General features: G+C 49.8%; 1 protein-coding gene across 1 annotated transcript in view; it reads left to right on the forward strand.

Moving 5' to 3' along the window:
- The first annotated feature begins 8817 nt into the window (after positions 1-8817).
- LOC140257425 (hydrocephalus-inducing protein homolog) overlaps positions 8818-23225 on the forward strand; it is a 57837-nt gene continuing 43429 nt past the window's right edge. The window contains exons 1-4 of the mRNA XM_072346713.1: positions 8818-8979; positions 18545-18676; positions 19664-19789; positions 20551-20670. Coding sequence (XP_072202814.1) covers positions 18557-18676; positions 19664-19789; positions 20551-20670 — 366 coding nt within the window. The 5' untranslated portion in view covers positions 8818-8979; positions 18545-18556. The remainder of the gene's footprint in view (positions 8980-18544; positions 18677-19663; positions 19790-20550; positions 20671-23225) is intronic.

Genomic DNA, 23225 nt, shown 5'->3' on the forward strand with positions numbered 1-23225 from the left:
AACAACTACAAAAACCCACAAAAAAGGGAGAAAGGGGAAATCAGTTTCACTCGTACCTGGAAAGCTGGAGGAGGCAGACAAGAAGGAAGGTTGACCTACAGCAAATATTTCTAGACCTGAAGTCACTTGCCCTGTGACTGTATTGTGTCTGCAATGTGAAACGCCTCATTATCTGTCATTTCTGTTTCTGCTGCCAGTTGTTTGATACCATACTCTGGTTGCTGTTGTCCTGTTTTCCATCCTTTGTTGATGCTGGGGAGCAGCAGGCATCCTGAAGGCGAGGGTGAGAGTGTAATGGATTGGAAGAGGCAGCAGGAGCACTTGCAGGGAGGGATTTCTCAGGTCCTCAGCACTGCAGGTGAAGCAGCTGAGATCTTTCACAATTACGATCTCCTCCAGGATGGCTCATGTAATTTCCAGGATGCTATGAAGCCTAATTCTACATTACGAATGGATCTGGAACTCTAATCCTCAGCAAGTAAGTAATTTCTTGCTGTTAGGACAAGTGCAGCCTCTGTTCTTCTGTTTGTCGTTACCATATGTTGGTTTGGCAGCAGCCAACCAGCAGCCTTACTTCTGATCCTGCATCCTCCAGGTCACGTATGCTATCCTGTGTGTTTAGGCTGTGTGTGTTTATGAACTTTCTGCACCCATTCTTCTTTGTCCCAGTAACTGATGTGGAAAACCTGAATTGCTAACAGTCAGTGTTTTCCAGATCACAACCTTAGCAGGTAACGGGATGTGCCTGAAACAGTAGCTCGATCGTATTGGGGAATTTCTGCAGAGCCACATCTTGAGGTTTAGAAGTCAGAACGTTTCAACAGCAGTGAGGTAGGAAAGCACAAAGAGGTTGCAGCTGCAGTCCTGTACATGCTGAGTGTGCACGTACTCCAATGCAGTGCTGTACTGCCCCAAACTGCAGCAGTGACTGTGAAGCAAAGCAGTGAAAGGCTGTGTCATTCTCTGAGGATTTCTGGAAACTAAATGAAAGCAGTGTTGTTGTTCCTGTCTTCTTATTCTCTCAGGTCCCAGTGTAGCCAGGCTCACTCTGTATCCTTAGGGTGTTCCTTTCTATTTCTGCTGTGCAAAGTTGGTCTGCTTGATGTTTGCGCTCCTTAATAAGATTATGGCAAAAACTAGGTGTCTGCATCCAAGATCACAAGGCTGTGCCTGAAGAAAGGAGCTCATGGCTTTCTTTTTAATGCAGTCCGGATCCTTTCTATTTAGCTTCAATGCACAAATGCCTAACCTAGCCAGATAACCACTCCTGGCCAAAAAACCTTGCTAGTTGTGTTCTTCCTCTTGAACACAATGGCATGGCGTGGCAGGTGAGTTCTGTGGTTGCAGGTTGTTCTTTGTCTTACCTGGGCTGGTACGTGTAAAATGCTGGGCAGCTTATCTTCAAACCTAACAAAGAACAGATTGTTTATGAAGAGCTTGAGCATTCAGCAGTGATGCTGAGCCCTTTGGAGAGGGGCCTGGTGTGCCTTCAATAAGTATCCTTCTTTTCAATAAGGGTAAATTGTCCAGGGTTTGCTCTGTACTTCAGCTGACTGTAAAGCAGCAGGCAAACCTGTTGTGTGATTCCTAAGTGCCTGGGCAGCCTGCCCTGCTTTATAGGGGAACTGGGAACCTTTGGGAGGCAGTTTGATAACAACCGCAGTGCTGTAAAGCAGTGAGAGGAAGCAGCTGGTTGAATTCTGCCATCAGACCCTGCAGGCCTTTGTTTGACAAAGGGGCTTGCAAGGATGCAGGGCAGAGGGCAAGAGAAGCTGTCCTAGGTGGACTGTTGGGGAAGAATGATGTTTTGTCAAGCCAGCTTCCTGCTGAGCTGTAAGATGCAGATCTCAAGGCTGGCTCAACTGAGATGGAGCTCTGCATCAGAGCTGCACTTCAGAACCTGATGGAGAAGGTCAGTGCAGGGGGGGGACTGTAATTGCCACATCTCGTGACCATAATGATATGGAGGAAAGAACAGGGGCAGCTGTAGGGAATAAAGTGAGGTGGTGTGTCTGATGACTCCTAGATCTGCCCAGGAAAGCAGGAGGAGGGAACCTGTGCACACCATCATTTCAGCCTGGCTCAGCACTTGTTAGAAAGCAGGATGGAGAAGGGAGGCCTTGGCTCTTAGCTAGCAGGGTGTAATTTCTGCTCTGGTTTTATAGAGGTAGAAGGTTGGGCTGGCTGAGCTTTGGGTGTAATTTCCTCTGTGGCTCTCCGGGCTGCTCTCCCCAGCTGCCCATCACCATTGCTCATGTTTTCACGTTTGCTCCAACAGTTGGGTTAAAGAAGGCCTTGGTTGTTTTCTTTCCTTTTCCCTCTTGGAGAAGTGTCTCATTTACTTTTTGCAGCTGTCCTGACTCTCTCCCACTATCATTACAGTGAAGCAATGTGGCAATTACAGGGCTGGCCACCCCCAGGGGGAGGGTGTGCTCCACTGGCAGCTCTGCACTTTGTGCTCATCTCCAAAGCTTTTCTCTTCTCCTGAAATGGGTTTTAATGCTCTGCCATTCCAAGCATGTGTGCAGACAGGAAATGTCTAGATAGTGGGTTGGCTTCAGGAATCTCCAATTCTTTAAGCCTCCTTTGGATGATACATTGCCCCACATACTTTCCCTTCCCTCTTCTTTCCCCTCAAAGGATGCTTTCTGAACTGAGCGTATCAGAGGTGGTGTGAAGGCATCGATTGCTTTGGCGTTGAAGTACTGAACAAAGACAGAGGAACAACTGGTGTTTTGTCTTGGAGATTTGACCCTATGGGGGGGGCTGCATCTTCAGTAGGCATGGTGGCATTGGGGTCTGAGTGCTGTCAGCCCTTGGTCACGTCCTGGGTTTGTCAGGCTGTGTCACAACTGACTTTCCTCCCTCCCAGCCAGACTCGAACTGGGTTGCTGCAGGACATCCAGCAGGGCCTGAGCTAACAAGGAACGAAGGGTTTGTGGTGCAGCTCTGATCCTGCTGAGGATGTTATGTTGCCAGTTCAAAACCCAACTCCAGTGCTGGGGCTGAATCAGACCTTCAGGCTTTCTCTGCAGAGAACGGGGTGTTTTACAAGCTAATGCCTAATCCTATGGGCAACCTCAGAGCCACTTCTTTGGTAACATGTAGGAAGTATTCTGTTTGGGGTTTTGTGTAAGGCAGGTCAAAGCAATCCTGTGCAGCTGGAGGCCGGAAGGAAAGGTGTTTGTGGGCTTTGAAGATCTCTGCTGCAGTGATGGCCGTCTTGCTGCCGTAGCAGTGGGTTCCATGTCTGCACTTTGTTTCAGAACACTTTAACAAAACCTCATATTTCCTTTCCTGGAAATGATCAGGGTGGAACCGAGGAGCATTTTCTCAGCCTTTTTCCCTGAACTGAATTGAGTGCAGCTTGAAGAACACGTGGCCCTGGGGGCACCAACACGGTGAGTCTGGGAGGAATCCTGGCACTGGGGCTGGGCTGCAATATGTACACTGAAGGGAGATGCTGTTTGTTGGGGTGGGCTGACCCCCTCCCCTTTTATTCCCCAATGGTTCTGTGCTCTGCATACCAACTAACGGGCTGTTTTCTGTTGGCGCAGCTGAGGACCCATCCAGCTGTGTTCTCAGATGAACCCATAGGAGCTCCTTGCTGTGGGCTGCACTGAGCTCTGCTGTATTTTGACAGCGTTTGACATTTCCCAGACAATTATTAAATCTGCCCATTGGCGATATTTAACGCTCTCCTTCCAGCAGTGCTGCCTAGAAACCTTGGTTTGCCCTTCAGAGAACTGTTAAGCTGAAGCTTCTGCATTTTGTCACTTGCCAAATGCCACCAGTGAAGCTCTGCTCTCGTTGCTTTGGGCATTTAATTAGGACATGTGTGCTTTCATGACCAGGGGCTGATTGGCAGCCAGGAGTCCAAGGTCCAGGAGAAAAGTAGATGCTGTACTGTATTATTTGTTATCATTGAAGGAATGGGGTTTGTTTTTAGCCCAACTGCCTTTTGGTACGCAGCCTTTGGGAGGGGAGGAAACAAGGCCTCGGAATCCAGCTTCCTTCACAGGTTTTTAATGCATGATCTCGTAAAGGTTAAAATACCTCTGGCGATATGGATCGATACGTGGGGATTTAAGAGTGCTCTAAATGAAGCAGACAAATGAGTTAAACTGCATTTATCTCATTCCCTGGCTGTGAATAACCCAGCCAATCCTGAGTCTCAGCTGGACGCATCTGAGGCTGTCTGGTATTTATAGCAGAGATCTCAGACTTCCTTGGATGTGGTTGGTTGGTGAGTGATGGCTTTACTGACCAGAAGGTAGGAGGCACTTTTAAGTGGCCTCTTTTAGTGCAGATCTGAGACTTTTGCTTTTGTCCTAGACTTCAGACAGTGGCTTTCACAGGGGTCCCATCTCAGGTCTGTTTTTTCTCCTTAGGGCACAGCTTTGTTTTGTCGAGGCTCTGTGAATTAGGACAGCCTCTAATGTAGATCTGTGGATGTATCCCTCTAGGAAGCTGTATTCTATGAGGATCCAGGGCAGCCTTAAAAATAGTTCAACCTCCCATTAATTACTCGGTAGGAAAGCAGCTGTGTGAATAGCTGAGCAGCAGCTCTGACTGGGTGCTGGCCCTGCAATGGATGCCTGTTGTTTAATCTGAGGGGCTGCTGTAGGGGAACCTCCCTGCAAGGAAAAATCTTCTGAGTGGCTGAGATCTACAGGTTCCTAATCAGAGGAAGGGCTGTCCCAGCCAAATCAGAGCTGGGCTCCTGATTGCATCCTGATAGGGAAGATTAGTCATCCAGTGCAAAAGAGCTACCACTTTATTGAGGGTTTTAGTATATGTTGGGTGAGCATCATGTGGCAATTAGTACTGCTTCAGTTCTGCTTTTCAGAGCCCATGTGGGCTGGGTTTGCCTGATTCCAAGGAACGTTACCTGCTTTCTAATGAGGCTGAACAAGGCCAAGTTCAATATAATCCCATGTATGTATACAGACTGATAGAGGAACTCACTGAGAACAGCCCTGTGGAGAAGCACTTGGGGTCCTGGTGGGTGAAAAGCTGGGCATGAGCCTGCAATGTGTGCTTGCAGCCTGGAAAGCCAACAGCATCGTGGACTACATCAGCAGGGGGGTGGCACTGGGCAGGGAGCAGACTGTCCCCTCTCACTCTGCCCTCACGAGACCCCCATCTGGAGTAGTATGTCCAAGCCTGGGACCTCCAGTGCAGGGGGGATGTGGAGCTGTTGGAGCAGGTCCAGAGAAGGCCACGCATAGGTTCATAGGGCTGGAGCACATCTCCTATGAAGAAAGGCTGAGGGGTTGGGCTTGTTTAGCTTGGAGAAGAGAAGGCTCTGGGAGACCTCACTGCTGCCTTCCTGTAGTTGATGGGAGCTTACAAGCAGAAGGGAGACTGACTTTTTACTCAGTCTAATAGTGATGGGACAAGGGGGAATGGCTTTAAACTAACAGGAGATTTAGGTTGGATGTCAGGAAGAAATCTTTTACTCTGAAAGCAGTGAGGCCCTGAAGCAACTGTCCAGAGAACTGGAGGTGCCCAAGGTTGTGGATGGGGCCATGGGCAGCTTGAGCTGGGGGGCATCCAGCCCATGGCAGGCGTTTGGAACTGGATTATCTTTAAGGTCCCCTCCAACCTAAGCCATTCTACGTTTTCTTCCCTTGTTTGGCTGAGGTGCTCCAGGAAGCCCTTACCTTTTTTCAGCCCTGTAAATACCTTCTGCTCCATCTCTGGGATGCTGTTCCATCCATGTCTGGGATACTGGCATCTATTGTTTCTTGGCTGAACCCCTCTGGTTTGTATCAGTAGCTGCCCTTTTGGATGCCCATCTCTCACTTTTCTGTTTGTTTCCTTATCTGTCAGCCGAACACAATTGGGGGGGGTGGGGGGACGCAGGAGGGATGTCAGTGCTACAGACAATCCCCTCCTGCCACTGCAAGGAGCAATGGGTGGTTTTGTGATGGTTGCTCTTCCATCCCAGCACCCAGCTTCTTTAACAGGTACATAACTGATGCCTTCTCTGCCCATCATCCAGCTGTGCTCTCTGAGGACAGACCTTAGTGCTGCTGGATTGCAAGGCTGTGAAGAAGAGGTACATATTCTATTCCATTGCAGGGCTGATGTAGCTTGCTCAGCAGTGGAGAAGCAATGAGAAAAATCCATTTGGACCATCCAGCCTTGGTCTGACTCACACCAGAGCTGCCCTGCATACTGTGGGCTTCAGATATTTACCTCCTGGCTGCAGGGCAGGATGTAGGTTCTCAAGCAGCTCCAGAAGGGCAGGGACAAAGCTGGTGCAGTACCCAGGGCTGGTGCTGCTGCCCCAGGTTTCAGCTGGTATCTGTGCTGTACCTGGAGTGAGACTCAGCCTCTGTGCTGCCCCAGCTTCCAAAAAGGCTCCTTTCCTCTTTCCTTGGGGCTATTGGTTCATTGCTCGCACACATGATGTGGATACCCTCAATGCCTTTCAGCTATGCATGGGCTTCCCTCTTCGGTATGAGGCAGCTGGCAATTTTGTCTTGGCTGATAGTTCAACAGATGGCTGCTTAAAAACAGAAAGCAATCAAAGCAGGAGACTCTTCTCTTCAGGGGCTGTGCTGAGGTCGGCTGCCACAACAATGCAGGACGTTTCAGCTATGGCACAGGGTCCCAAAGGACAAATGCATGTATCTGGGAATTTCAGAGGCAGATAGAGGCTTATGTGACCTGAAAGTTAGGGGAATTCCATCCTGGAAGATCTTTAAGGTCGTATGCAATCATGTCTGACTTTGAAATTGGCCCTTTTTCTTGTAGGGGATGGGTTGATTGAAAAGACCTCCTAAGTCCATCAACCTTAATGGTTCTCTTGAAGAGCAGCTGTTTCAGGCTCACCTGGATTATCACTGTAACAAGGGGGGGTTTCTTTTGGGAAAGCATCCCCAGGAGAGATTGCATTTGCTATCTGACCCTTGTTTGTGTTTTGTGCCAGCTGTTTGTGCCAGGAGCCTTGAAATCGTGCTGCGGGCTCAAAGGGACAGTTAAATCAAGGAGGGATGAGCATGGGATTAGTTCCCAGGGCGACAGGATGTGTGCAAGGATGTGTTATGTTCTCTCAGCTTTATTTCAGAAAACAAACGAGCTTTTTTGCGAGCCAAGAATAGCAGGGTGAGCGATGGATGCTTCTGGAAGGTGAGAGCCTTCAGAGCTCTCTGCAGATGCTGCCAGTTTGTCTCCTGCCTTGCAAACGCTGCTCGTTTGGAAGGAGCAATAGCGCTGTCCTGGAGGAATCCTCAGCACTGAGTGCCTTTCAGCTGGCTGTGCTGGTAGGGTAAAGGGGCAGCCCCAAGTGCAGGGTTTGTGGCTTGTAGGGAAGGGAAGCATGGTGTGGAAGGGCTGCTCTCTTCTGAGTTCAGGGCAGGGGTGGACAGTGTGTCCAATGAGGCAGAAAAGCTTCCTGTGCAGCGGAGAGGAGCAAAGCTCAGCCCAGGGACCACAGCTGCCATTCTAGATTGTGATGTCCTGTCTGCAAGGAGGCTTGTTATCTAATCCCTCTGTCTGGGAGGGAGGGCTTGCTTGCAGGCTAGTGGAGGAGGGAGCTAAGCTCTATGCACTGCTGGAGCCTTCCAGAGTCAGCCTGCAGAGCTGTCAGTGCTTCTGCTTGCAAGTGTTGCTTGCAGGCTGGCTCCTCGACCAGTCTCATCACTGTCCACATCTCCTGAAGGAGATCCATCAGCTATCCTTGTGAAGGTTTCATGTAACTAACTCGGTTAATTTCAGATGCCTCTTTAATGAGGTATTGTTAGTTAAAGGAGTTCTGATGAGACCAGCCAGCAAAAAGAAACATATGATTTCCAAACAGATTTAGAAGCTGCTTTCCGTAGGGGAATCAAACCATCTTTCTGTGAACAGCCCAGCAACGTGAACCTGGCTGGGAGACACTGGCGTCCAGATCCTAATTAAAGGGGCAACAGCAGCTGGGGATGGTTAGAGGAAGGCAGCTGTAGCACTCACACATAGTGAATGTGAGTTGTTCACTATCCCTTGTGACTTTGCCTTTTCTCTGATAACCGTTGCTGGGCTTGCCTCCGAAGGAAATTGAGTCCCTGTGAGATCAGTCAGGTTGCCTGGTCCCTGGCACAGCCATAATTAGATCAGAACAAGCTTCTGACATTTGCTGTCATCTTCGGTCCATCTTACACGCTGCACTGCCTTTGGCATGGGAGAGAGATTTTCTACTTGTAAAGAAAGCTTTTCCACTGAGTATGGAAATGGGTGTTTTTCCTGCTGTGGGAGTTAGGAGTGAAGACCCCCCTCCCCAGGTGAGGAGCTGCTGTTTGGGTTTGTTTTGGCTTTGTGCTGTGTGGGAGTGATTGGGATTCAACTTGTTACACCTGCTATAGGGCTGTTTAGTGCTGATGTGGTAGGCTTCCTAAAGGCCTTGCTGGAGTTCCCTGCTTGCACAGTGGGACTCTGCTCCTGGGTTTGCTGGTAGCTTGGAGGCAGAGGAGTGCTGGGAGGGCTTCAGGCATCACAGCTGTTTCAGCTGACCCTCTATTTCTTGTTGTTTGCAGGGGCAGAAACATTCTTGACTGTTCACAGTCCTCGTGCATCTTTCCTGATTGGAGATGAGTTTCTTCCTGACAAGAGGAGCTCTTATTTACCACGACTTCCTCTGCTCATTGCCCACCTGAAATCCTCTTTGTCTCCCGTTGTCCTTCGAGAGCAGGCAGTCACACTCCCACTGCAGCAGGAAGAGGGGCAGGGTCAGTGGCTAATAGCTGGCTGCTCCTTTTTGTGCTCCCATCTGTTCCCTCTTTTCCCTTCTAATGAGATCAGGTGCTGGAGCGCACTGGGAAGACTTTTCAGTGTGAGAGGAAGTCTCAAACGAGGTACTTAAGTCCTTGTTTTCATCTCTGCTGGTGTGAGAGGCTGCTCAAATCAAACCTGCATCCTCTTAAGCTGCTCCTAAAACAGATCCAGTAAAAAGAGAAGCAAAACCGTGTAGTGAGGCTGGCAGCCATGGATCAGGTAAGTTTGTATTGCAGTGCTGAGCCTCGTAGAGGTGCAAATCTGGCTGTTCTGAGACTTTAAAAATGATAACATTACTGCTTTATTTACATGGCTGCTGTTTTGTCTTCTGAAGACTCAGCTGATTCAAACAGTGTTATTCTCCACTCCTTGGGGTGCTGGTGCTTCCCATGTGGACCTATCAGCCTTACTTTTGTGTCAGGAGTGTGGCTCCACTCCTGTTTTGTTTTGAGGAGCTTTCCCCTCTGCTTTTGGGGACACGTGTTTGTGATGGTGCTGGTTTTCTATGCTTGGGAATGTTTCTGTCAAGGAGAAACTGGAGCAGCTGTTTGGGGCTGTCTTTGTTTTTTGGCTGCTTGATTTCATGGCTGTTTTGGGGGTAATGTTAAGGATGGGATGAGGCTCAGAGGAGAACTTTCTTAGTCAGTCTCTGGAGAGTGAAAGTTGCCCCTATGGCTCCCACTGCCAAAATGTACCCTCACAGTGTAGGGTAAAGGCTCTTTTTAGGGATGCAATAGCTGAATTACTCAAGAATTAGTAAGTGCTGGTTCAGATCCAGCCAAGAACAACCTCCCTGTAGCTGCTCATCAACAAAGCTCCCAGTTCATGTGGCAGAAGGCTGGCAGCTCTTGTGGTCAACGTGGTGCTTGCAGGCTGCCCCAGCATCTCTCAGCACTGAGCTGTGCTGCAGGGAGCTGCACCAGCTGGCCTGACAGCAGCGAGGAAACCAGCTCTTCCCTTCAGTGCTTCACAAGTGATAAGGAAAACAAGCTACTCCCTTCACAAGCATTGCTTCTGGTGCTTTGTAGCTGCTCTAATTGCTGTAATGGTGCCAGGTGCTCTTAAGGGCTCAGGATGGCTTTTGTCCTTTCCATGTGTCCCACTTATAACTGTTTGGTTTTCTTTCTCCTTGCTTCAAATAACAAAACCAGATGTTGGTGCTTGAAAATGCTCTGCAGCAGTGAGAGGAACCAGGCCTGGTGGTGAGAGATGACAGACTTGCTGCAGAGCCAAGGAGACCTTTTGCATGGACTTGGGACAAATCCTACCACAAATAGGGCTGCCAAGTGATGCTGGAAATGGCAAGTGCTGAGCAAGATGGTATAGACCAGGTTAGGCAAGGGATGGCTTCTTTCTTTGCTTGGTGAAGCTGGATGAAGGAGTGCTTGTGGCATCCAGTGTGGTCCTTGGAGCTGATGATGGGAGCATCCTAATGGGGGATGGGGGTGCCCAGGGTATTACTGTGGAGAGGATGCCAAGTTCCCAGTGGCCAGTTTCCATGTGGAGTTACTGCCTGCATCTCTTGATGCCCAATCCTTGTTTAAGGAACAGTGCTGCTTGAAGCATCTCCTCCAGCTGTGAGGACAGGGTCAGGGGACAGGGCTGATGTCCTCTTCCCATCCCTATGCCTGGTACTGCTGTTTCTACCCTCCAGCAGAGCAGTGCAGGACTGATGCTCTGTGCATCAGGGAGAAGACCTGGTACTCCCCAACCTGTAGTGTAGCACAGGATGGGGGTGAGGAACCTCCTGGCAAGGCCCTGTCAGCTGCTGGGAAGAGCCACACATGAGGGAGGTGAGGGGTCTCCTCAATGGCCAGAAAAGACCACTGATGCATCAGAAACTCCTCTTAAACAGTGAATAACTTACTAGGTAGTGTGTATATTTTCTTGTGCCTTTACCCACTGAGACAGCTGGCTGGATTAAGCGGTGCCACAGTATAAAAGCAAACCTTAGAGGATGCTGCACTTGCAGGGGCTGTGGTCTTTGCTTTGTTTTGAAGGGCTTTGCAGAGAAAACAATTTACTCTCTTCAAATTTGATGGCTGCACAGGCAATGTCAGGGTCTCCAAAGCGTATGTGTTTGAAATACTGCCTTGACTTCAGCAGACAGGGAGAAAAGAGTGCAGGGTTTGGAAATGAGATGGAAAAATAAGCAAAAAAGGGAGGAAAGGGATTGTTGATTGCTGTGATGGGAATCGGAGGGGAGAAAAAGCAAACCCAGGGCTGTGCGCCAAGGTATTTACTACCAATAAAATCAATGCTTTCTCCTGCAACGTGGGATTGCATTGCTCAGAGGAAAGCAGGGGGAAATGTGGTTGAAAGGAACCAAGTTAATTTCCCTTCTTTCTCTGAGGGGGGCGGGAGGGCAATATGAATCCTGCTTGATCTGAAGAGGATTATTTGTGACTTCATGAAGTTGCAGTTGGGTGAGTGATCACGGTGCAGTTATTATTCAGTAGGAAATGTTCTGGTGGCATGGGATGCTGCTGATGCTGTGGGTTTGGTGTGGTTAGTACAGGATTGATACCAGGGAAGGTGGGCTGGTTCTGAGATGCCTGGTGCAAACCTACCTGGAAACTGGTGGGCTCTTGAGAGCAGCGAGATGGGATGGTGGTGGAAGGTGGAGCAAGGAGGGTGTGCACAGCCAGCGTTTCTCCCTTGTCCCTGGCCTGCTCACCACTGTGATATTTGTCCCTGTTGCAGGTGGGTCCCACCCAGATCATTGCAGCCTCAGTGCACCACCTCTGAGCCCTCCCATGAACCAACTGTGAATGCAGGGGGGAAGATTTGTATCTCACGTGTTGAGGTCTTGGATCTGAAACTGGCTTGAGAAACTGCTTTGCTACCTTGAGCACTGAGCTTAGGAGCCTGGGGGTTGGGCTCAGCTCCTCCTAACTTGCTGTGTGCTCCCAAACAGCTCTTTGTCTGCTTTCACATCCGTATCTGGGCAGCACGATCTGAAGGGATGCTCTTAATTAAGACATAGAAGTTCCAAGCATGGCGAAGCCTGGGGCTCAGGGCAGAGAGGAGTGTCTGCAGAGTCCTTTGCATCCTACAGAGTGTCTTAAACCCGTGTGTGTTTGTGCAAAGTGTGGCTTTAATTTCAGGTTCACAGCAGGGTTTCCTGTCTGCAGAACCACGGCTGTGGTGAAGGAGCTACAGGAGGAGCTGGCTGTGGCCTCCCTTTGCTCTGCTGTGAAAGGCAGCCTTGCTGCTGGTGTGCAAGTATAGCGGCGCTTCCCTGCTGTCCACTGGGCTGTCTGTTGGGGATGCAGTGTATTCATTTCCTTCCAAGTCCCTGCTAGCTAGGAAAAGTAATAATCTGCAGTGTTTACCTTCCCTGTCCTCAGAAATTAAGCAGCTTTGGCAGAACACATGTGTTTTGCAAAACGCTGGAGCCCCCCGAGGGTTTTGTGTGCAAAAGCTGGGAGAGTTGAATAAAGCAGTGCTTTGCACAGGGAGCACACGCTCCTTCTGCTCCATCACCACGCTCCCTGCAGCAGCCCTGCTGCATCAGCTGTCCTGTTTCCTGCTAAGGTTCGGGGTGCTCCTCCTGTGCTGTTAATGCTGTTGACTCTTTGCAGATAACTTGTCTAGGAAGGAAAAACAACTGCTTCAGCTTTGTGCAACAAGCCTTAATCTAATATGGAGAAAAGGAAAAGTGAAATAACCAGACTATTGCAGAATGGTTTGAGTTAGAAAGGACCCTTAAAGGCCGTCTGCTCAAACTCCCTGCACTGAGCAGGGACACCCACAGCTCCATCAGTGCTTGGAGCCCCATCCAGCCTGACCTTGGCTGTGTGCAGGGATGGGGCAGCACCAGCTCTCTGTGCAGCTGTGGTATCCTTCGCACAGTGTCTGTCTGGATAAGTGTGCTGATGGTAAACAAACTAACCCTCACCTGCTGCCCTGAGATTAGAGGGGAAGCAGTGGCTGGGAAAAGCTGCAGATCACATCTTCCTTTGGTTCCCTGACCTCAGAACCCTGCTGTTCGCTGTCTGTTTATGCCTTGCTCATCCCTGTAGCAGTATGAGGGAAAGATGGGTCACCTGTAGTTAATGCTCTGTGGTCAGAGCATGGTGGGACAGTGTTTGCTTGTGATGTACTGCACAGCAGGGGTGATTATTGCAAGGATGTGAATCTTGGCACGATCCATTGAGGAGGCTTTACATGGAGAATGAGCTGTTCCACATATGTGGAGTTTATTAGTTATTACTGCACAGGTTTGTGCTCATCTGTGATGAGTTGCAACCTTCAGAAATGAAACCTCTGTGCCTTTGCATGAAGGAACCCTGTGAATTCACTGTACTCCCCCGTGCAGCCCCTGGGCTGTGATGCAGGAGCAGGATATGCACAGGCTCCCAGGTGAAATGCATTAATGGCTGCAGTTCCAGCTACTTAAGCAGAAGCGTTTTCATCTGAGAGTGTTTGGGGAAGATGAAGCGATGACATGCTATTTTAGGTAATTATTTCACACTTTTCCACACTCTGGCATTTGCCCAAGGCTCAGTCTGAGGTGTGGGGGACTGATTCTTAATGAAATAAGCTCACGCTCGCTACAAAGGACAAATTAATCTCTGGATGTCTGATATGGAGATGCTCTTATTTGCCATCTTGTGTGAGTTCGGTTTGCCACTGCGGTCTTGTCAGCCAGAGAATCAGTTCTGCTTCTTCAGTCGCAGAAGCATCTATGGCTTGAAATGAGGAATTCAAGCAAAATTTGGCAAGCTCTAAGCTCACTGGAGCCTTGTGTTTGAACCCTGTGCAAGCACATGGAGCAGAGGCACTCGGGTGAAGTGCATCTGTTAGAGTGGACTGTGGGGATATGGAGCTCAGAGCCACCTGGAGCTCCTCGGTGATGGCATCTGGGATCCTCTGGGTTCAGTGACACGTTGGCAGCTGTTAGGCTGTGCTGATGGGAGGGGGCTGTGTGGTAGCTGTGGAATATCCCCAGCTGGAAGGGACCTGTGGGGACCATCGAGTCTGACCCCTGGCTGTGTGTAGACCAGACCTGTGTACTGTCCAAAGCTGCTTCTCTTACATCTGGCCCAAGTGATGGAGCTGAGAGGAATACTTTGCATTCTGCCACGTGTTTCCCTAAGTGCAGCTCTGCCTTAGGATAAACCCAGGGGTGTGCTGTGTTGGGGGGGGGGGATGTTTCCCTGCCTGCTGCTTGCTGTGCTCGTGGTCTGCTTTCATTGAGCCTTTGCTATTACTTTGAGAGGTGCTGCTGCTCGGCAGCTGTCTCTACTGTCTGCGCCTTCATTTTGTTATGAATAAAATAGGAATAAAGGGGGAAGGGTTGTTGAGCAGTGGGATGGTGAGCCCTGAGCATCCCATGGCCGCTTCCTCCCTGGCAGCGTCCCCAGGGCAGTGACGTGGGCCCAGCTGGGCGGTCCCGTTGCTTTGGGAACAAGAATGGCAACAGCCCGGCAGTGCTGAGTTTGGGACTGGAGTGTGAGTGTATCCATGGGGTGAGGAAAGTGGTCCTGGGGGGCTGTGAGCACATTGCAGTGACCTCCATCCCCATAGAGGGGGGTGCTGGGTGAAATAGAGGACAGCTTTCGGTGCTGGGGGTTGAGGGGGATGGATCTCTGTGGGGAGGGAGGTTAACCCTGTGTGGCTGCCCAGATTGGTGCTTGGAGAGGAGTCTGGGCCACCAAACAGCTGAGAGATGAAGTTTAGTTGAATGGGAGGCAGAATAGCAGCCTGCTATTAATGATCTCGGTTGTGGTGGAGCTTTTGTGATACACTGAAGGGTGGCAGCACTTAAGTGATAAAATATGGAGGGAGTGGAATGTGAAGGTGGCAGGTGAGGCTTCCTGGGTAGTGTGACTTGATTTAGGAAGCACTCAGCCACTTAGCAATGGGCTGGAGGAGCAGGAGATTAGTCCTGGAAGCTCTGCTTCCCCTTTCTTGGCTTTCCTGAGGTGCTGTTTATATGGTAATTATGGCTAAGCAGGTGATTTCTAGGCAAGAAATGTGATCTTGCTACTTAAGCCTGAATGGGGCAAGGTGATTGAGGCGAACAAAATTGTTCAATAGCATCGGTTTTAACGGATCTCCTGTCTTGCTCTTCCAGCAAAGCATAATAGAAAGGCCAATTATCCAATTACTCCAGAGAGATGCTTTGTCTTTGCAGAAGGAAGGAGAAAGAAGATTTACAGTGCGGATACTGAAGGAGAATTCAGCCACAGATGGGTCTGTGCTACAAGAAGAGCTGGGTTCCACATAGCGCAGTGCAGAGTGTGCTGATGAGCAGGGAAGGGCAATTGGCTTGCAGTCACTGCATGGACAGACAGGAAGCTGCCTTCATCCCAACCCCTCTGTTTTTTCCTTAATGTCTAAGGAAATGTGGTATTTATTTCTCACTCGATTTGACTTCACATGCTGGACATGCAGCACCTACAGATCTGTGTGGTTAGTTTGGCTGTGTGACCCCAGCCTGGGTTATGAGCCAAGCACCGGTCAGGGGTTGACATTGGTGCTTTTATTGACCACTCATGCAGCTCGTGACCATGAAGGCTCACCTGGGAGCAGGGAGATGCTCTGCAGACCTTTCTTGCAAGCATTCACTGCAGCAGCTGTGAGCCCATGTCATGCAACAAACCCTTTTCCTTCCCTCTGAAGGTGATCCTGGTCTTTGATAGTGAGGAAATAGGCATCCAAGAAGAAAATTGTCTCCTGAATCCAGAGCTCAGCTCCTGGTTGATGCTCTGTACTTTTAATGAGGGCAGTTCTTTCTTTCTCTTTTCACACTGTGGCTGTTTCAGTGACCGTGTTTGCCATTGTCCAGAACTTGAGAGTGAAGAACCCCATGCAGTGCAGGGCTGTGTAGCAGCTGCTGGATGCTAACTCAAGCTCTTACCTGGCAGCTCTGAGGAATTCAGCTTCCTGGTGCAGCAGGAAGGTTTGGGCTGGAAAAGGAGAAACAGGTGGCGAGTTCAATAGCAGCAAAACCAAGCGTGGGGCTGGGTCACTGAGGTCAATGACAGCTGATGGAGCATGAAGGCTGGCTCCAGGTGTGCCATCTGCCTGCAATAGGCAGGAATCACATCTGTGCTGGGCAGGGGAGGCTCTAATGTTGCTTTGGGAGGTGCTTGGGAGTGCATCTCCGGCCAGCTGTGAGAGGTTTGATGGCTTCCACCGTGACATCTCTGACATCTCTTTAAGTTCTGCCTCCCGAGATGAAACCATAAGCATGGGTGGTGATCCCCCTGGCCTTACAGCACATCTGTTGGGGCCTTGAGCACATGAAGCTGTCACATCTGGGGCTCCTTTACCCTGGCTCTTGGATTCCTGCTTGGGTTTGTGGCTGGGCTCCCTGGAGCTGAGGTGCTCCTATAAGATGAGTGGTCTTGGCTGGTGCACCTGTAGCTGCTGTTAATTAGAACAAGCTCATCAGAGAGGTGTTCAGCAGCTGCAGCAGGAGAGGACAGAGCTTTGCCTTCCCTCTTAAAGAAATGATTCCCTTGTCTGTGGCATCCGAATTCATTTATCTGCTGTTCCAGCAGTGTTAACAAATGCTACTCGAAGGCGTGCTTTCTGACACTGCCACAATCATTCACTGCCGAGTGAGATGTCTAAGAAATAGATGGGCTGTGGTGATTTGCAAGGGCTGTAATTTTCATTTGGGTGACACTGCAAACCACGCAGCCCAAGTCACCCCATTGGGGACTCAGAGAAAATCCAAGGAGAAAGGCAATCTCTGCTCCAACCTGGAGCTGAAGCAATCCCAAAGCCATAGATGTTAAGCACACATTTGTGTTTGTGGGATGGGACTGGTGAAGGCAAAACCCCCTCTTGTTGTCTGGGGTTGCTGTGCCCTTCCTGGTATTTTACTCCTATGGTGCTGAGTGTGGTTTTGTTGCTATATGTCCTCATCCTTCGTGGTGTTTTCTGCTTTGGGGAGCTGGTGGAGCTCCCAGGAGGAGGGCTGGGTTGTAGCTGTGGGGAGGCAGCACCCAGGCAACCCAACGTCTAAGCCTTGTCAGTTGCCCTCTAGGTTCCGTTGGGCTCCCTGTTATCCCAACGGCTCTCTGCCCTGCTCCTGTCCTGCTGGCTCATCCAGAGCCTCTGGGGCTGTTTGTGCAGCAGTACTGGGTGCTGCACACAGTGAATCCTGCCAGAGGAGAACTAGTTACCTGTCCTAAGGTAAGGTCTGACTACAGGGTGGAGGTGAGGAGTTCTGTTGGCTGGAGGACTGACAGCTGTGTGATGCTCAGTAGGAGTGAACTGAGCTAGGAGCACATCAGGGGGAGATGGAAGGCTGTCCGGGAGTTATGAAGTTGCTGTGCAGCTTGCAGTGGTGGCAGAGACTTCTGGCCTGGCTGTGGGTTAAAAGAAACCAAGGGAGAAAGTGAAGGCTGTGTGTCCTTAGTGACCTTCAGTTTAGCTTTTTCTACACTGGTATATGGGATTTTGGGGGATGTGTCAGGAGCTTCCACCCAATACCTGCTCAGAGTTCTGGACTGATGCCTGGCTCAGGGGGCAGCTGCATTCAACCCAAAACTGAGGTGCTGGGAGCCAGAGGCATCACCATTAATAGCCCTGTGGTCCAACAGACCTGCAGCAGGGAAGGATTGCAGTCCTCATGTTTCTGGCTGCTTGCAGCCCCCAGCAAAGCTCAGTGGGGCCATAGCTTCTTTCTGTCCAGTGGAGCTGGCTTCTTTCATTCTGCTTGTCCCTTCCTAATGCTGGAGCTCAGCAAGACCCTGGGCTGCAGCTGTGCCCTGCTGGAGGTGGGGGTAATGGGATGGGGGATGGAAATAGACGTCGTGGGCATGATGAACAGGATTAATTTTGGGCAAAGTTAAATTACAGCTAGAAAATCGTAACAAATAATCCAGTTATTCTCAAGACCCGGTAATAAAGCGCAGAAATCCAGATTAATGTTATATCATCCCCATTACATTTCTCTTGGAAAAAAGAATAGTTATTTCCAGCTCAAAATCCCATCTCTCGCTGTAGCGTGTCTGCGTGACTGGGCTTTGCTCCCTTGTTTCTCCCATAAGAGCTGGGGGAAACAGCCACCATGTAAGCCTGTGTCTTTTGGGTTGAGGTCTCCCCTTTATTTCTGTGCTTGTCCTTTCCTAGCACTGCACGAAGAGTCAGATCCTACAGATGTGTGCAGCACGGCTTGGGGTGTGGAGGAATGAAGTGATGAACTTCCTGGGGATGCTTATGGGGGACTTGTCAGCGACCCTGCTTTCACGTGTTGTGTTTGCTTGTGTTCTTTAAAGGGTTCCATGCTCTCACTGCTGTTGCAGCCTCTATGATGCCTGAAGGGGGCTTTGAGTTTGGGTGTTAATAAAGGGAAATTAGGGCCCTTCTTCTCCACGGAGAGATGCTCCAGAGCACCAGGATAATTTCATGCCTGGAAGGAATCGTATTTGCTGGGTAATTTTTGTAACTTAAACCAACCAAATTAGCTTTGAGAAATGATAGCTCCTCATCAGAGTGTTGAACTCAGCGCTCTGTTCATTAGAAGGCTCCCAGCACAAAGGGTAGAGACTTGGCTGGCAAGGCAGGAAAGTGGTGTGCTGTTATTGATGCTCAGAGCATCATGAGCCCATGGGCTTTTGTTGGTAATGCTGTGAGCACAAAGTTGGCACAGGAAGAAGCAACACAGCAGTGCCAACCTGGTACAAGTGTATGGGTGTGCTCCTGTCCAGGCATCCAGCTATAGCCTGGGTGCCAATCCTGGTGTGTCAGTGCTGGCACTGAGACCTTACGGTTTGATTTCTCTTCTGGATTTTAAAAGTCCCATTGCTGCTTCTTGCAGGTCAGCTGAAACATGGCTACCAACAACCTCCACCAGTCAGTGGGATCCTCCAAAAGCTCCGATGGGTTCCAGAACGAAGTGGTGGCACCTTACAACCCAAAGCTGGTCACCGAGGAGGAGGAGCCTGTAACAGTAAGTACCAACTGTGGCCAGGTGGGAGCTGTTAAGGTGGGAAACTTTCTGGGTCCTTACTCTGTTTCTCCTCCTTGCTGCCATGCTTCTCTGTTGGAGATGGCTGTTGCGGTGCCTTGGGGACAGGCTGTGTGCTGCTTTAGGTGTAGTCCATGCTCTTCCCTGTGTGCACTGGAGCTGAACCTATGAGGTTCTGCACAAGGACAGCTGGAGCTCCAACACATGCTCTTTGCTGTTGTCCCCATGGTGTGAGGCAGGGACACCTCTAGCCACAGGCTGCGATGGTACCTGCGACTGCTGAACTGCAAACACTTTGCCTGAGGGCTTGGCAGGACATGGCCAAGAAAAAGCTCCAAAACAGTTCTCATCCTAGTTTTGAGCACACTACAATGGAGTGAGGCCAGTCTTTTCTTTCTCATCCCCAAATGTCCCCTCTGCTGACCGGAGCTGACCTGTTGTTGAGCCTCTTTTGAGGAGACATCTATGCAGACCTCTGCGTAGGGCCTGCAAGGTCAACCTGGAGAAAACAAGCAGTTAGAACAAGGTAAATGAGGGCTCAGACCCCAAACTTGGTCCTGGCACGGTGCTGTTCTCTTGTGACTTGCCCAGCAGTGACATCTCCATATGCAGACACATCATGTGGAGCTGGGGGCCTGGGACGGGCTCCTTCCTGCTCTTCTCAAAGGTCACCGGCTCCGTGCAGCAAAACTAGAGAGGAAACAAATGCCCAAAGAGCAGAAATCCCCAAACATGTCACTTCAAATCACGGAGGAGAGGCTAATGGGACAGAGCTGCTCTGTTGGAGCATGTGTATTCCGCTCTATATAATTAATTTACTGGCCATGAATATTTCAGCAGGTAACTTACGGGACTTCCAGGACTGTCCTAGTGGCTGCAGGCATAAAAGATTCATTGGTGGGGCTTGAACAAGAAAAGCCTTTCAGGAGGAAGGCCTTTCTGCAGCCCTGGCTGTGTTTTGCCTTGCAGCTGACTCCTTCTGCCTTCCTGAAGGAGATGTCCCTCACCACGGAGCAGAGGTTGGCCAGCACCCACAGCACTCGACGGCCCCGCATCGTTCAGCTCCTGGACATGAGTGACACCTCCCATCAAAAGGTACCGTTTTCCTGCCCTTTTCTTTGCTGTTTAATGTGACATTTCAGGAGCAGGTGTGTCAGGCTTGCCCCCAGCTTCTTTCAGTTGCAGGGTGAGAAGGTCCTGCTGCCCTCTGCAAGTGCTGATGGTGCTGGAGGAAGGGCAAAATGTTTTTGCATTGCTGGGATGTTTTTAATGCTGAAGCCAATGGAAATAAACTGCTGAAGTCAGTGCTGGAGTTCAGCTACCTTTGCTAAAGCACAGTACGGGGAAAGGATGGAACAGGGAAACAAGCTGCCCTCTTCCTTCCTTGCCCACTAATAAGGATTAAGGCCACAGCTCCATTGCTGGTGGCAGCGTGGGCCCTTGAAAGCTGGGTGCCCTACGGCACCATGGATTCATGCCTCCACATGAAGCTCATGGGAGGTGGAGATGCCAGGTCCAGTCTTGCTCAAGTTGTACAGTAACGCTTGGCAAGAGGTGAACTTTAGCACCATCCAGCGCTCACCCCACTTGCCTTTGTTCAACTGCATTGCTTTCTTTTTGGCCTTCCCTCCTTTGGCACCGCTCTGTGCTTGTTGGTTTCTATGCTCCATGTCCAAATGAGGTATCTGGGGACCTGTGGGACTCTGTCTCAGAGCAGAGCTCATCCCAAGAGCTCTTGGAACCTGACACAAACTCTTGAGCTTCAGCTCCTCCCTGAATGCTTATGGCTCTTTTGATGAGTCCTCTGGGACTGTGTGACCACATTGGCTTTTCTCACTGCTGTCTCATATCTCCAGTTCTCCTCAGTTGACCTGGATCAGACCTTGTTCCAGCCTTTCCCACCCGAGGTGGTGTTTCAGAGCTACGTCCCCTGCGAGGTCTATGAGGTCCCCCTGGTTCTGAGGAACAACGACAGGGTAAGTGCTGGGCTGTGTGGCTTTAACAGTGTGTTGGGAGAGGAGAGTGGTGTAGCGTGTGTGAAACGCAACGTGCCAAATCCAGAACGAAGTGTCTCACATTCTTCCTGTTACAAAGACGTGGAGATGTTCCTGTGATATGAGGGTTTTTATCACCAGTTTTGACCATGCTTGGGTGGTTTCTAACCAAAAGGAGCTTTTTGGGACAACATCCTCTTGAAAGCTCTGGACAGTTGGGCTTGTTGAGGGCTGTATGTTTCTTATCTTCTTCCTTGATTGTGCTTCACCTCCAGAGCTGCATTTTTTTAGGCTTAATTTAGCTTAATTTGGTTCTGCTCAGGCTTTTCTAAGATAATGTGGCTTTCTGCTTTCCCTTTGGAGAACCGCAGCACACCCGGAGTAATGGGCTTTTGAAGGTCTCTGCCTTTACTTGGAATAATCTCATGAGTGTTTTGAGATTTCACAAGCGAGTCGAGAAGGGAAAAAGCTGAAAAATGTCAGCAATTTTACTTCCACTTTAAAGAGGGAAAATTGAGACCTTTTCAGTTTCAGCAGGGGAAACGTTTGCTCAAATGAGGCATGTGCCAAAGTGCGAGCTGTTGGGAGCAGACAGGAGGGAGGAAAGGAGCTGAGCTGGGAAGTGCTCTGGGGGAGAGCATTGTGCATGCAGGGGTTTCTCTTGGCACATAGGAATAAGCATGTTTGGAAGCGGAGGAAGGTCAGGAAAAGACATGATCAGAGATACAGCACAGAGGCACGTAGAGTCATGGAAGGATTAAGGTTAGAAAAGACCTCTCGGATCCCCAAGTCCAACCCCAACCTGCTCCACCACATCCCTCAGTGCTCCATCCCAATGGTTCTTGACCACCTCGAGGGATCCCCCACCTCCCTATGCAGCCTGTGCCACTGCCTCACTGCTCTTTGGGGGAAGAGATTGTTCCTAACATCCAACCTTCCATGGCACATCTTGAGGCCATTCCCTCTCATCATATACAAGCAGCGGGATGTATGTATAGGGGGAGGAAAGCGGGTGTGTGGAGCCCTCTTTACCTGCTGGGTGTATGCAGGTGGACAAAAAGCTCTTGGAGTGTGTAGTAGGTGGAGGAGCAGCAAGAAGGAGCCAAGTATGTCCTGAGACAACAGGTTGGTAATGGAAGACCCTGTGTCAAGATGGATGTTGTGCAGTGTGTCAGTTATTCCTAGGGAGTTGTTTTCCTAGTCTAGCATTTAGCTTGGGAATATTAGAAAGAAGCAGCAGCAGCACCCAAGGAACGACACTTGTGCAGCCTGCATGGACCCTTTACTGTAAGAATTTCCTTTTCTGTTTAAGAGCTGCCTCAGTTTCTCTTCTGCTACAGCTTCCTTTCCATCAAGTCTTTTGGCTTCAGCTGCTCCGTTATCCACATGGCACTCCATCATGTTTGCCTTTGCCAGGTGCCAGCCAACAGGCAAGCAGTTCATTTGCTCTATTCACGCTTCCTCAAGTGGAAAAGAACATCTGCATCAACATCTCTGCTGTTCCCAGTAAAAAATAATAAACTTGTACAGCTGCACCCTGGGATTTGTATGCCCAACAAGGGGGAGGCAATGTGTGAATTGTTAGGGCTTTTTTTCCCCCTCCCCCCAAAATGAATTAGTTTTTGAAGCTAGTAAGACCTCAACTATTGGACAGCACTGATGTACAAGTAAGATCCACTCTGAGGAAAACCCTTGGCATATTTTAGTGTATGGAGATTACAATCCCAAGAGGGGTTGTTATATTCTAATTTAGTTGGCTTCTGGTTGTTTGCTCTCATAAAGTTTCCTCCCAGATCCCTCTGAATCATACTGACTTATATTGCACAGTAGCTTGAGGTTGTCTGCTCCATAAAATCCCATGAAGTATATTGCAGATAGAGGCTCTGTGATGATTCAGACACAGAAGGGCTTTGATGTACGTACTGCTCGTGTCTCTTGTGAAGTTGCTTTTCTGCCTTCAGGCTGCTCCCTTCTCCCCTCTGAGGTGTTGGGGGTGGCTTTTGCTGAAGGTGCTTGTCTTCAAGGGGACTCAGCAACCAAAGCAGCCATGTGCACGTGTTGGGTTCGTTGGCTGCTGAAATGGCCTGTTGGAGGCTTTCAGATGAGACTTGGAGCTCTGGGGTTGGTATCTGGGCACCTAGAAACACCAGCTTGCTTGTCTAGGGCTGAGACTGGCTTTTAATGACCAACCCACACAGCAGGTTAAGTGCTGGTCACCTATCTTAAGGCAGAAAATGCCTTTGAAGCCTGGAGTTGGTATGCACAGCCTATAGCCTAGGGGGTAGAAGGCAATGGTAGTGCAGCTCTTCATCATCTTGGCAAGTTGGCTGCTCTCATTTTCTAGACCAGCTTTCCCCCGTGCTCCCTTGCTTTTTCACAGCAACCCTTTATAACAGCTCTCAGCTGCATCCCTTTTCTCCCGTGGTTGTCTCTGTCTTCCTATGTTCCTCCCTTTGCTCTTGCTTGTACTCCCATTGCATTGTATGTGTGTATCTCCGGGGCTAAAAATGCTTTGCAAAGGCAGTTGAGGGAGGATG

This window comes from Excalfactoria chinensis, chromosome 11 (assembly GCF_039878825.1).
Source record: "Excalfactoria chinensis isolate bCotChi1 chromosome 11, bCotChi1.hap2, whole genome shotgun sequence".
NCBI classification, from domain to species: domain Eukaryota; kingdom Metazoa; phylum Chordata; class Aves; order Galliformes; family Phasianidae; genus Excalfactoria; species Excalfactoria chinensis.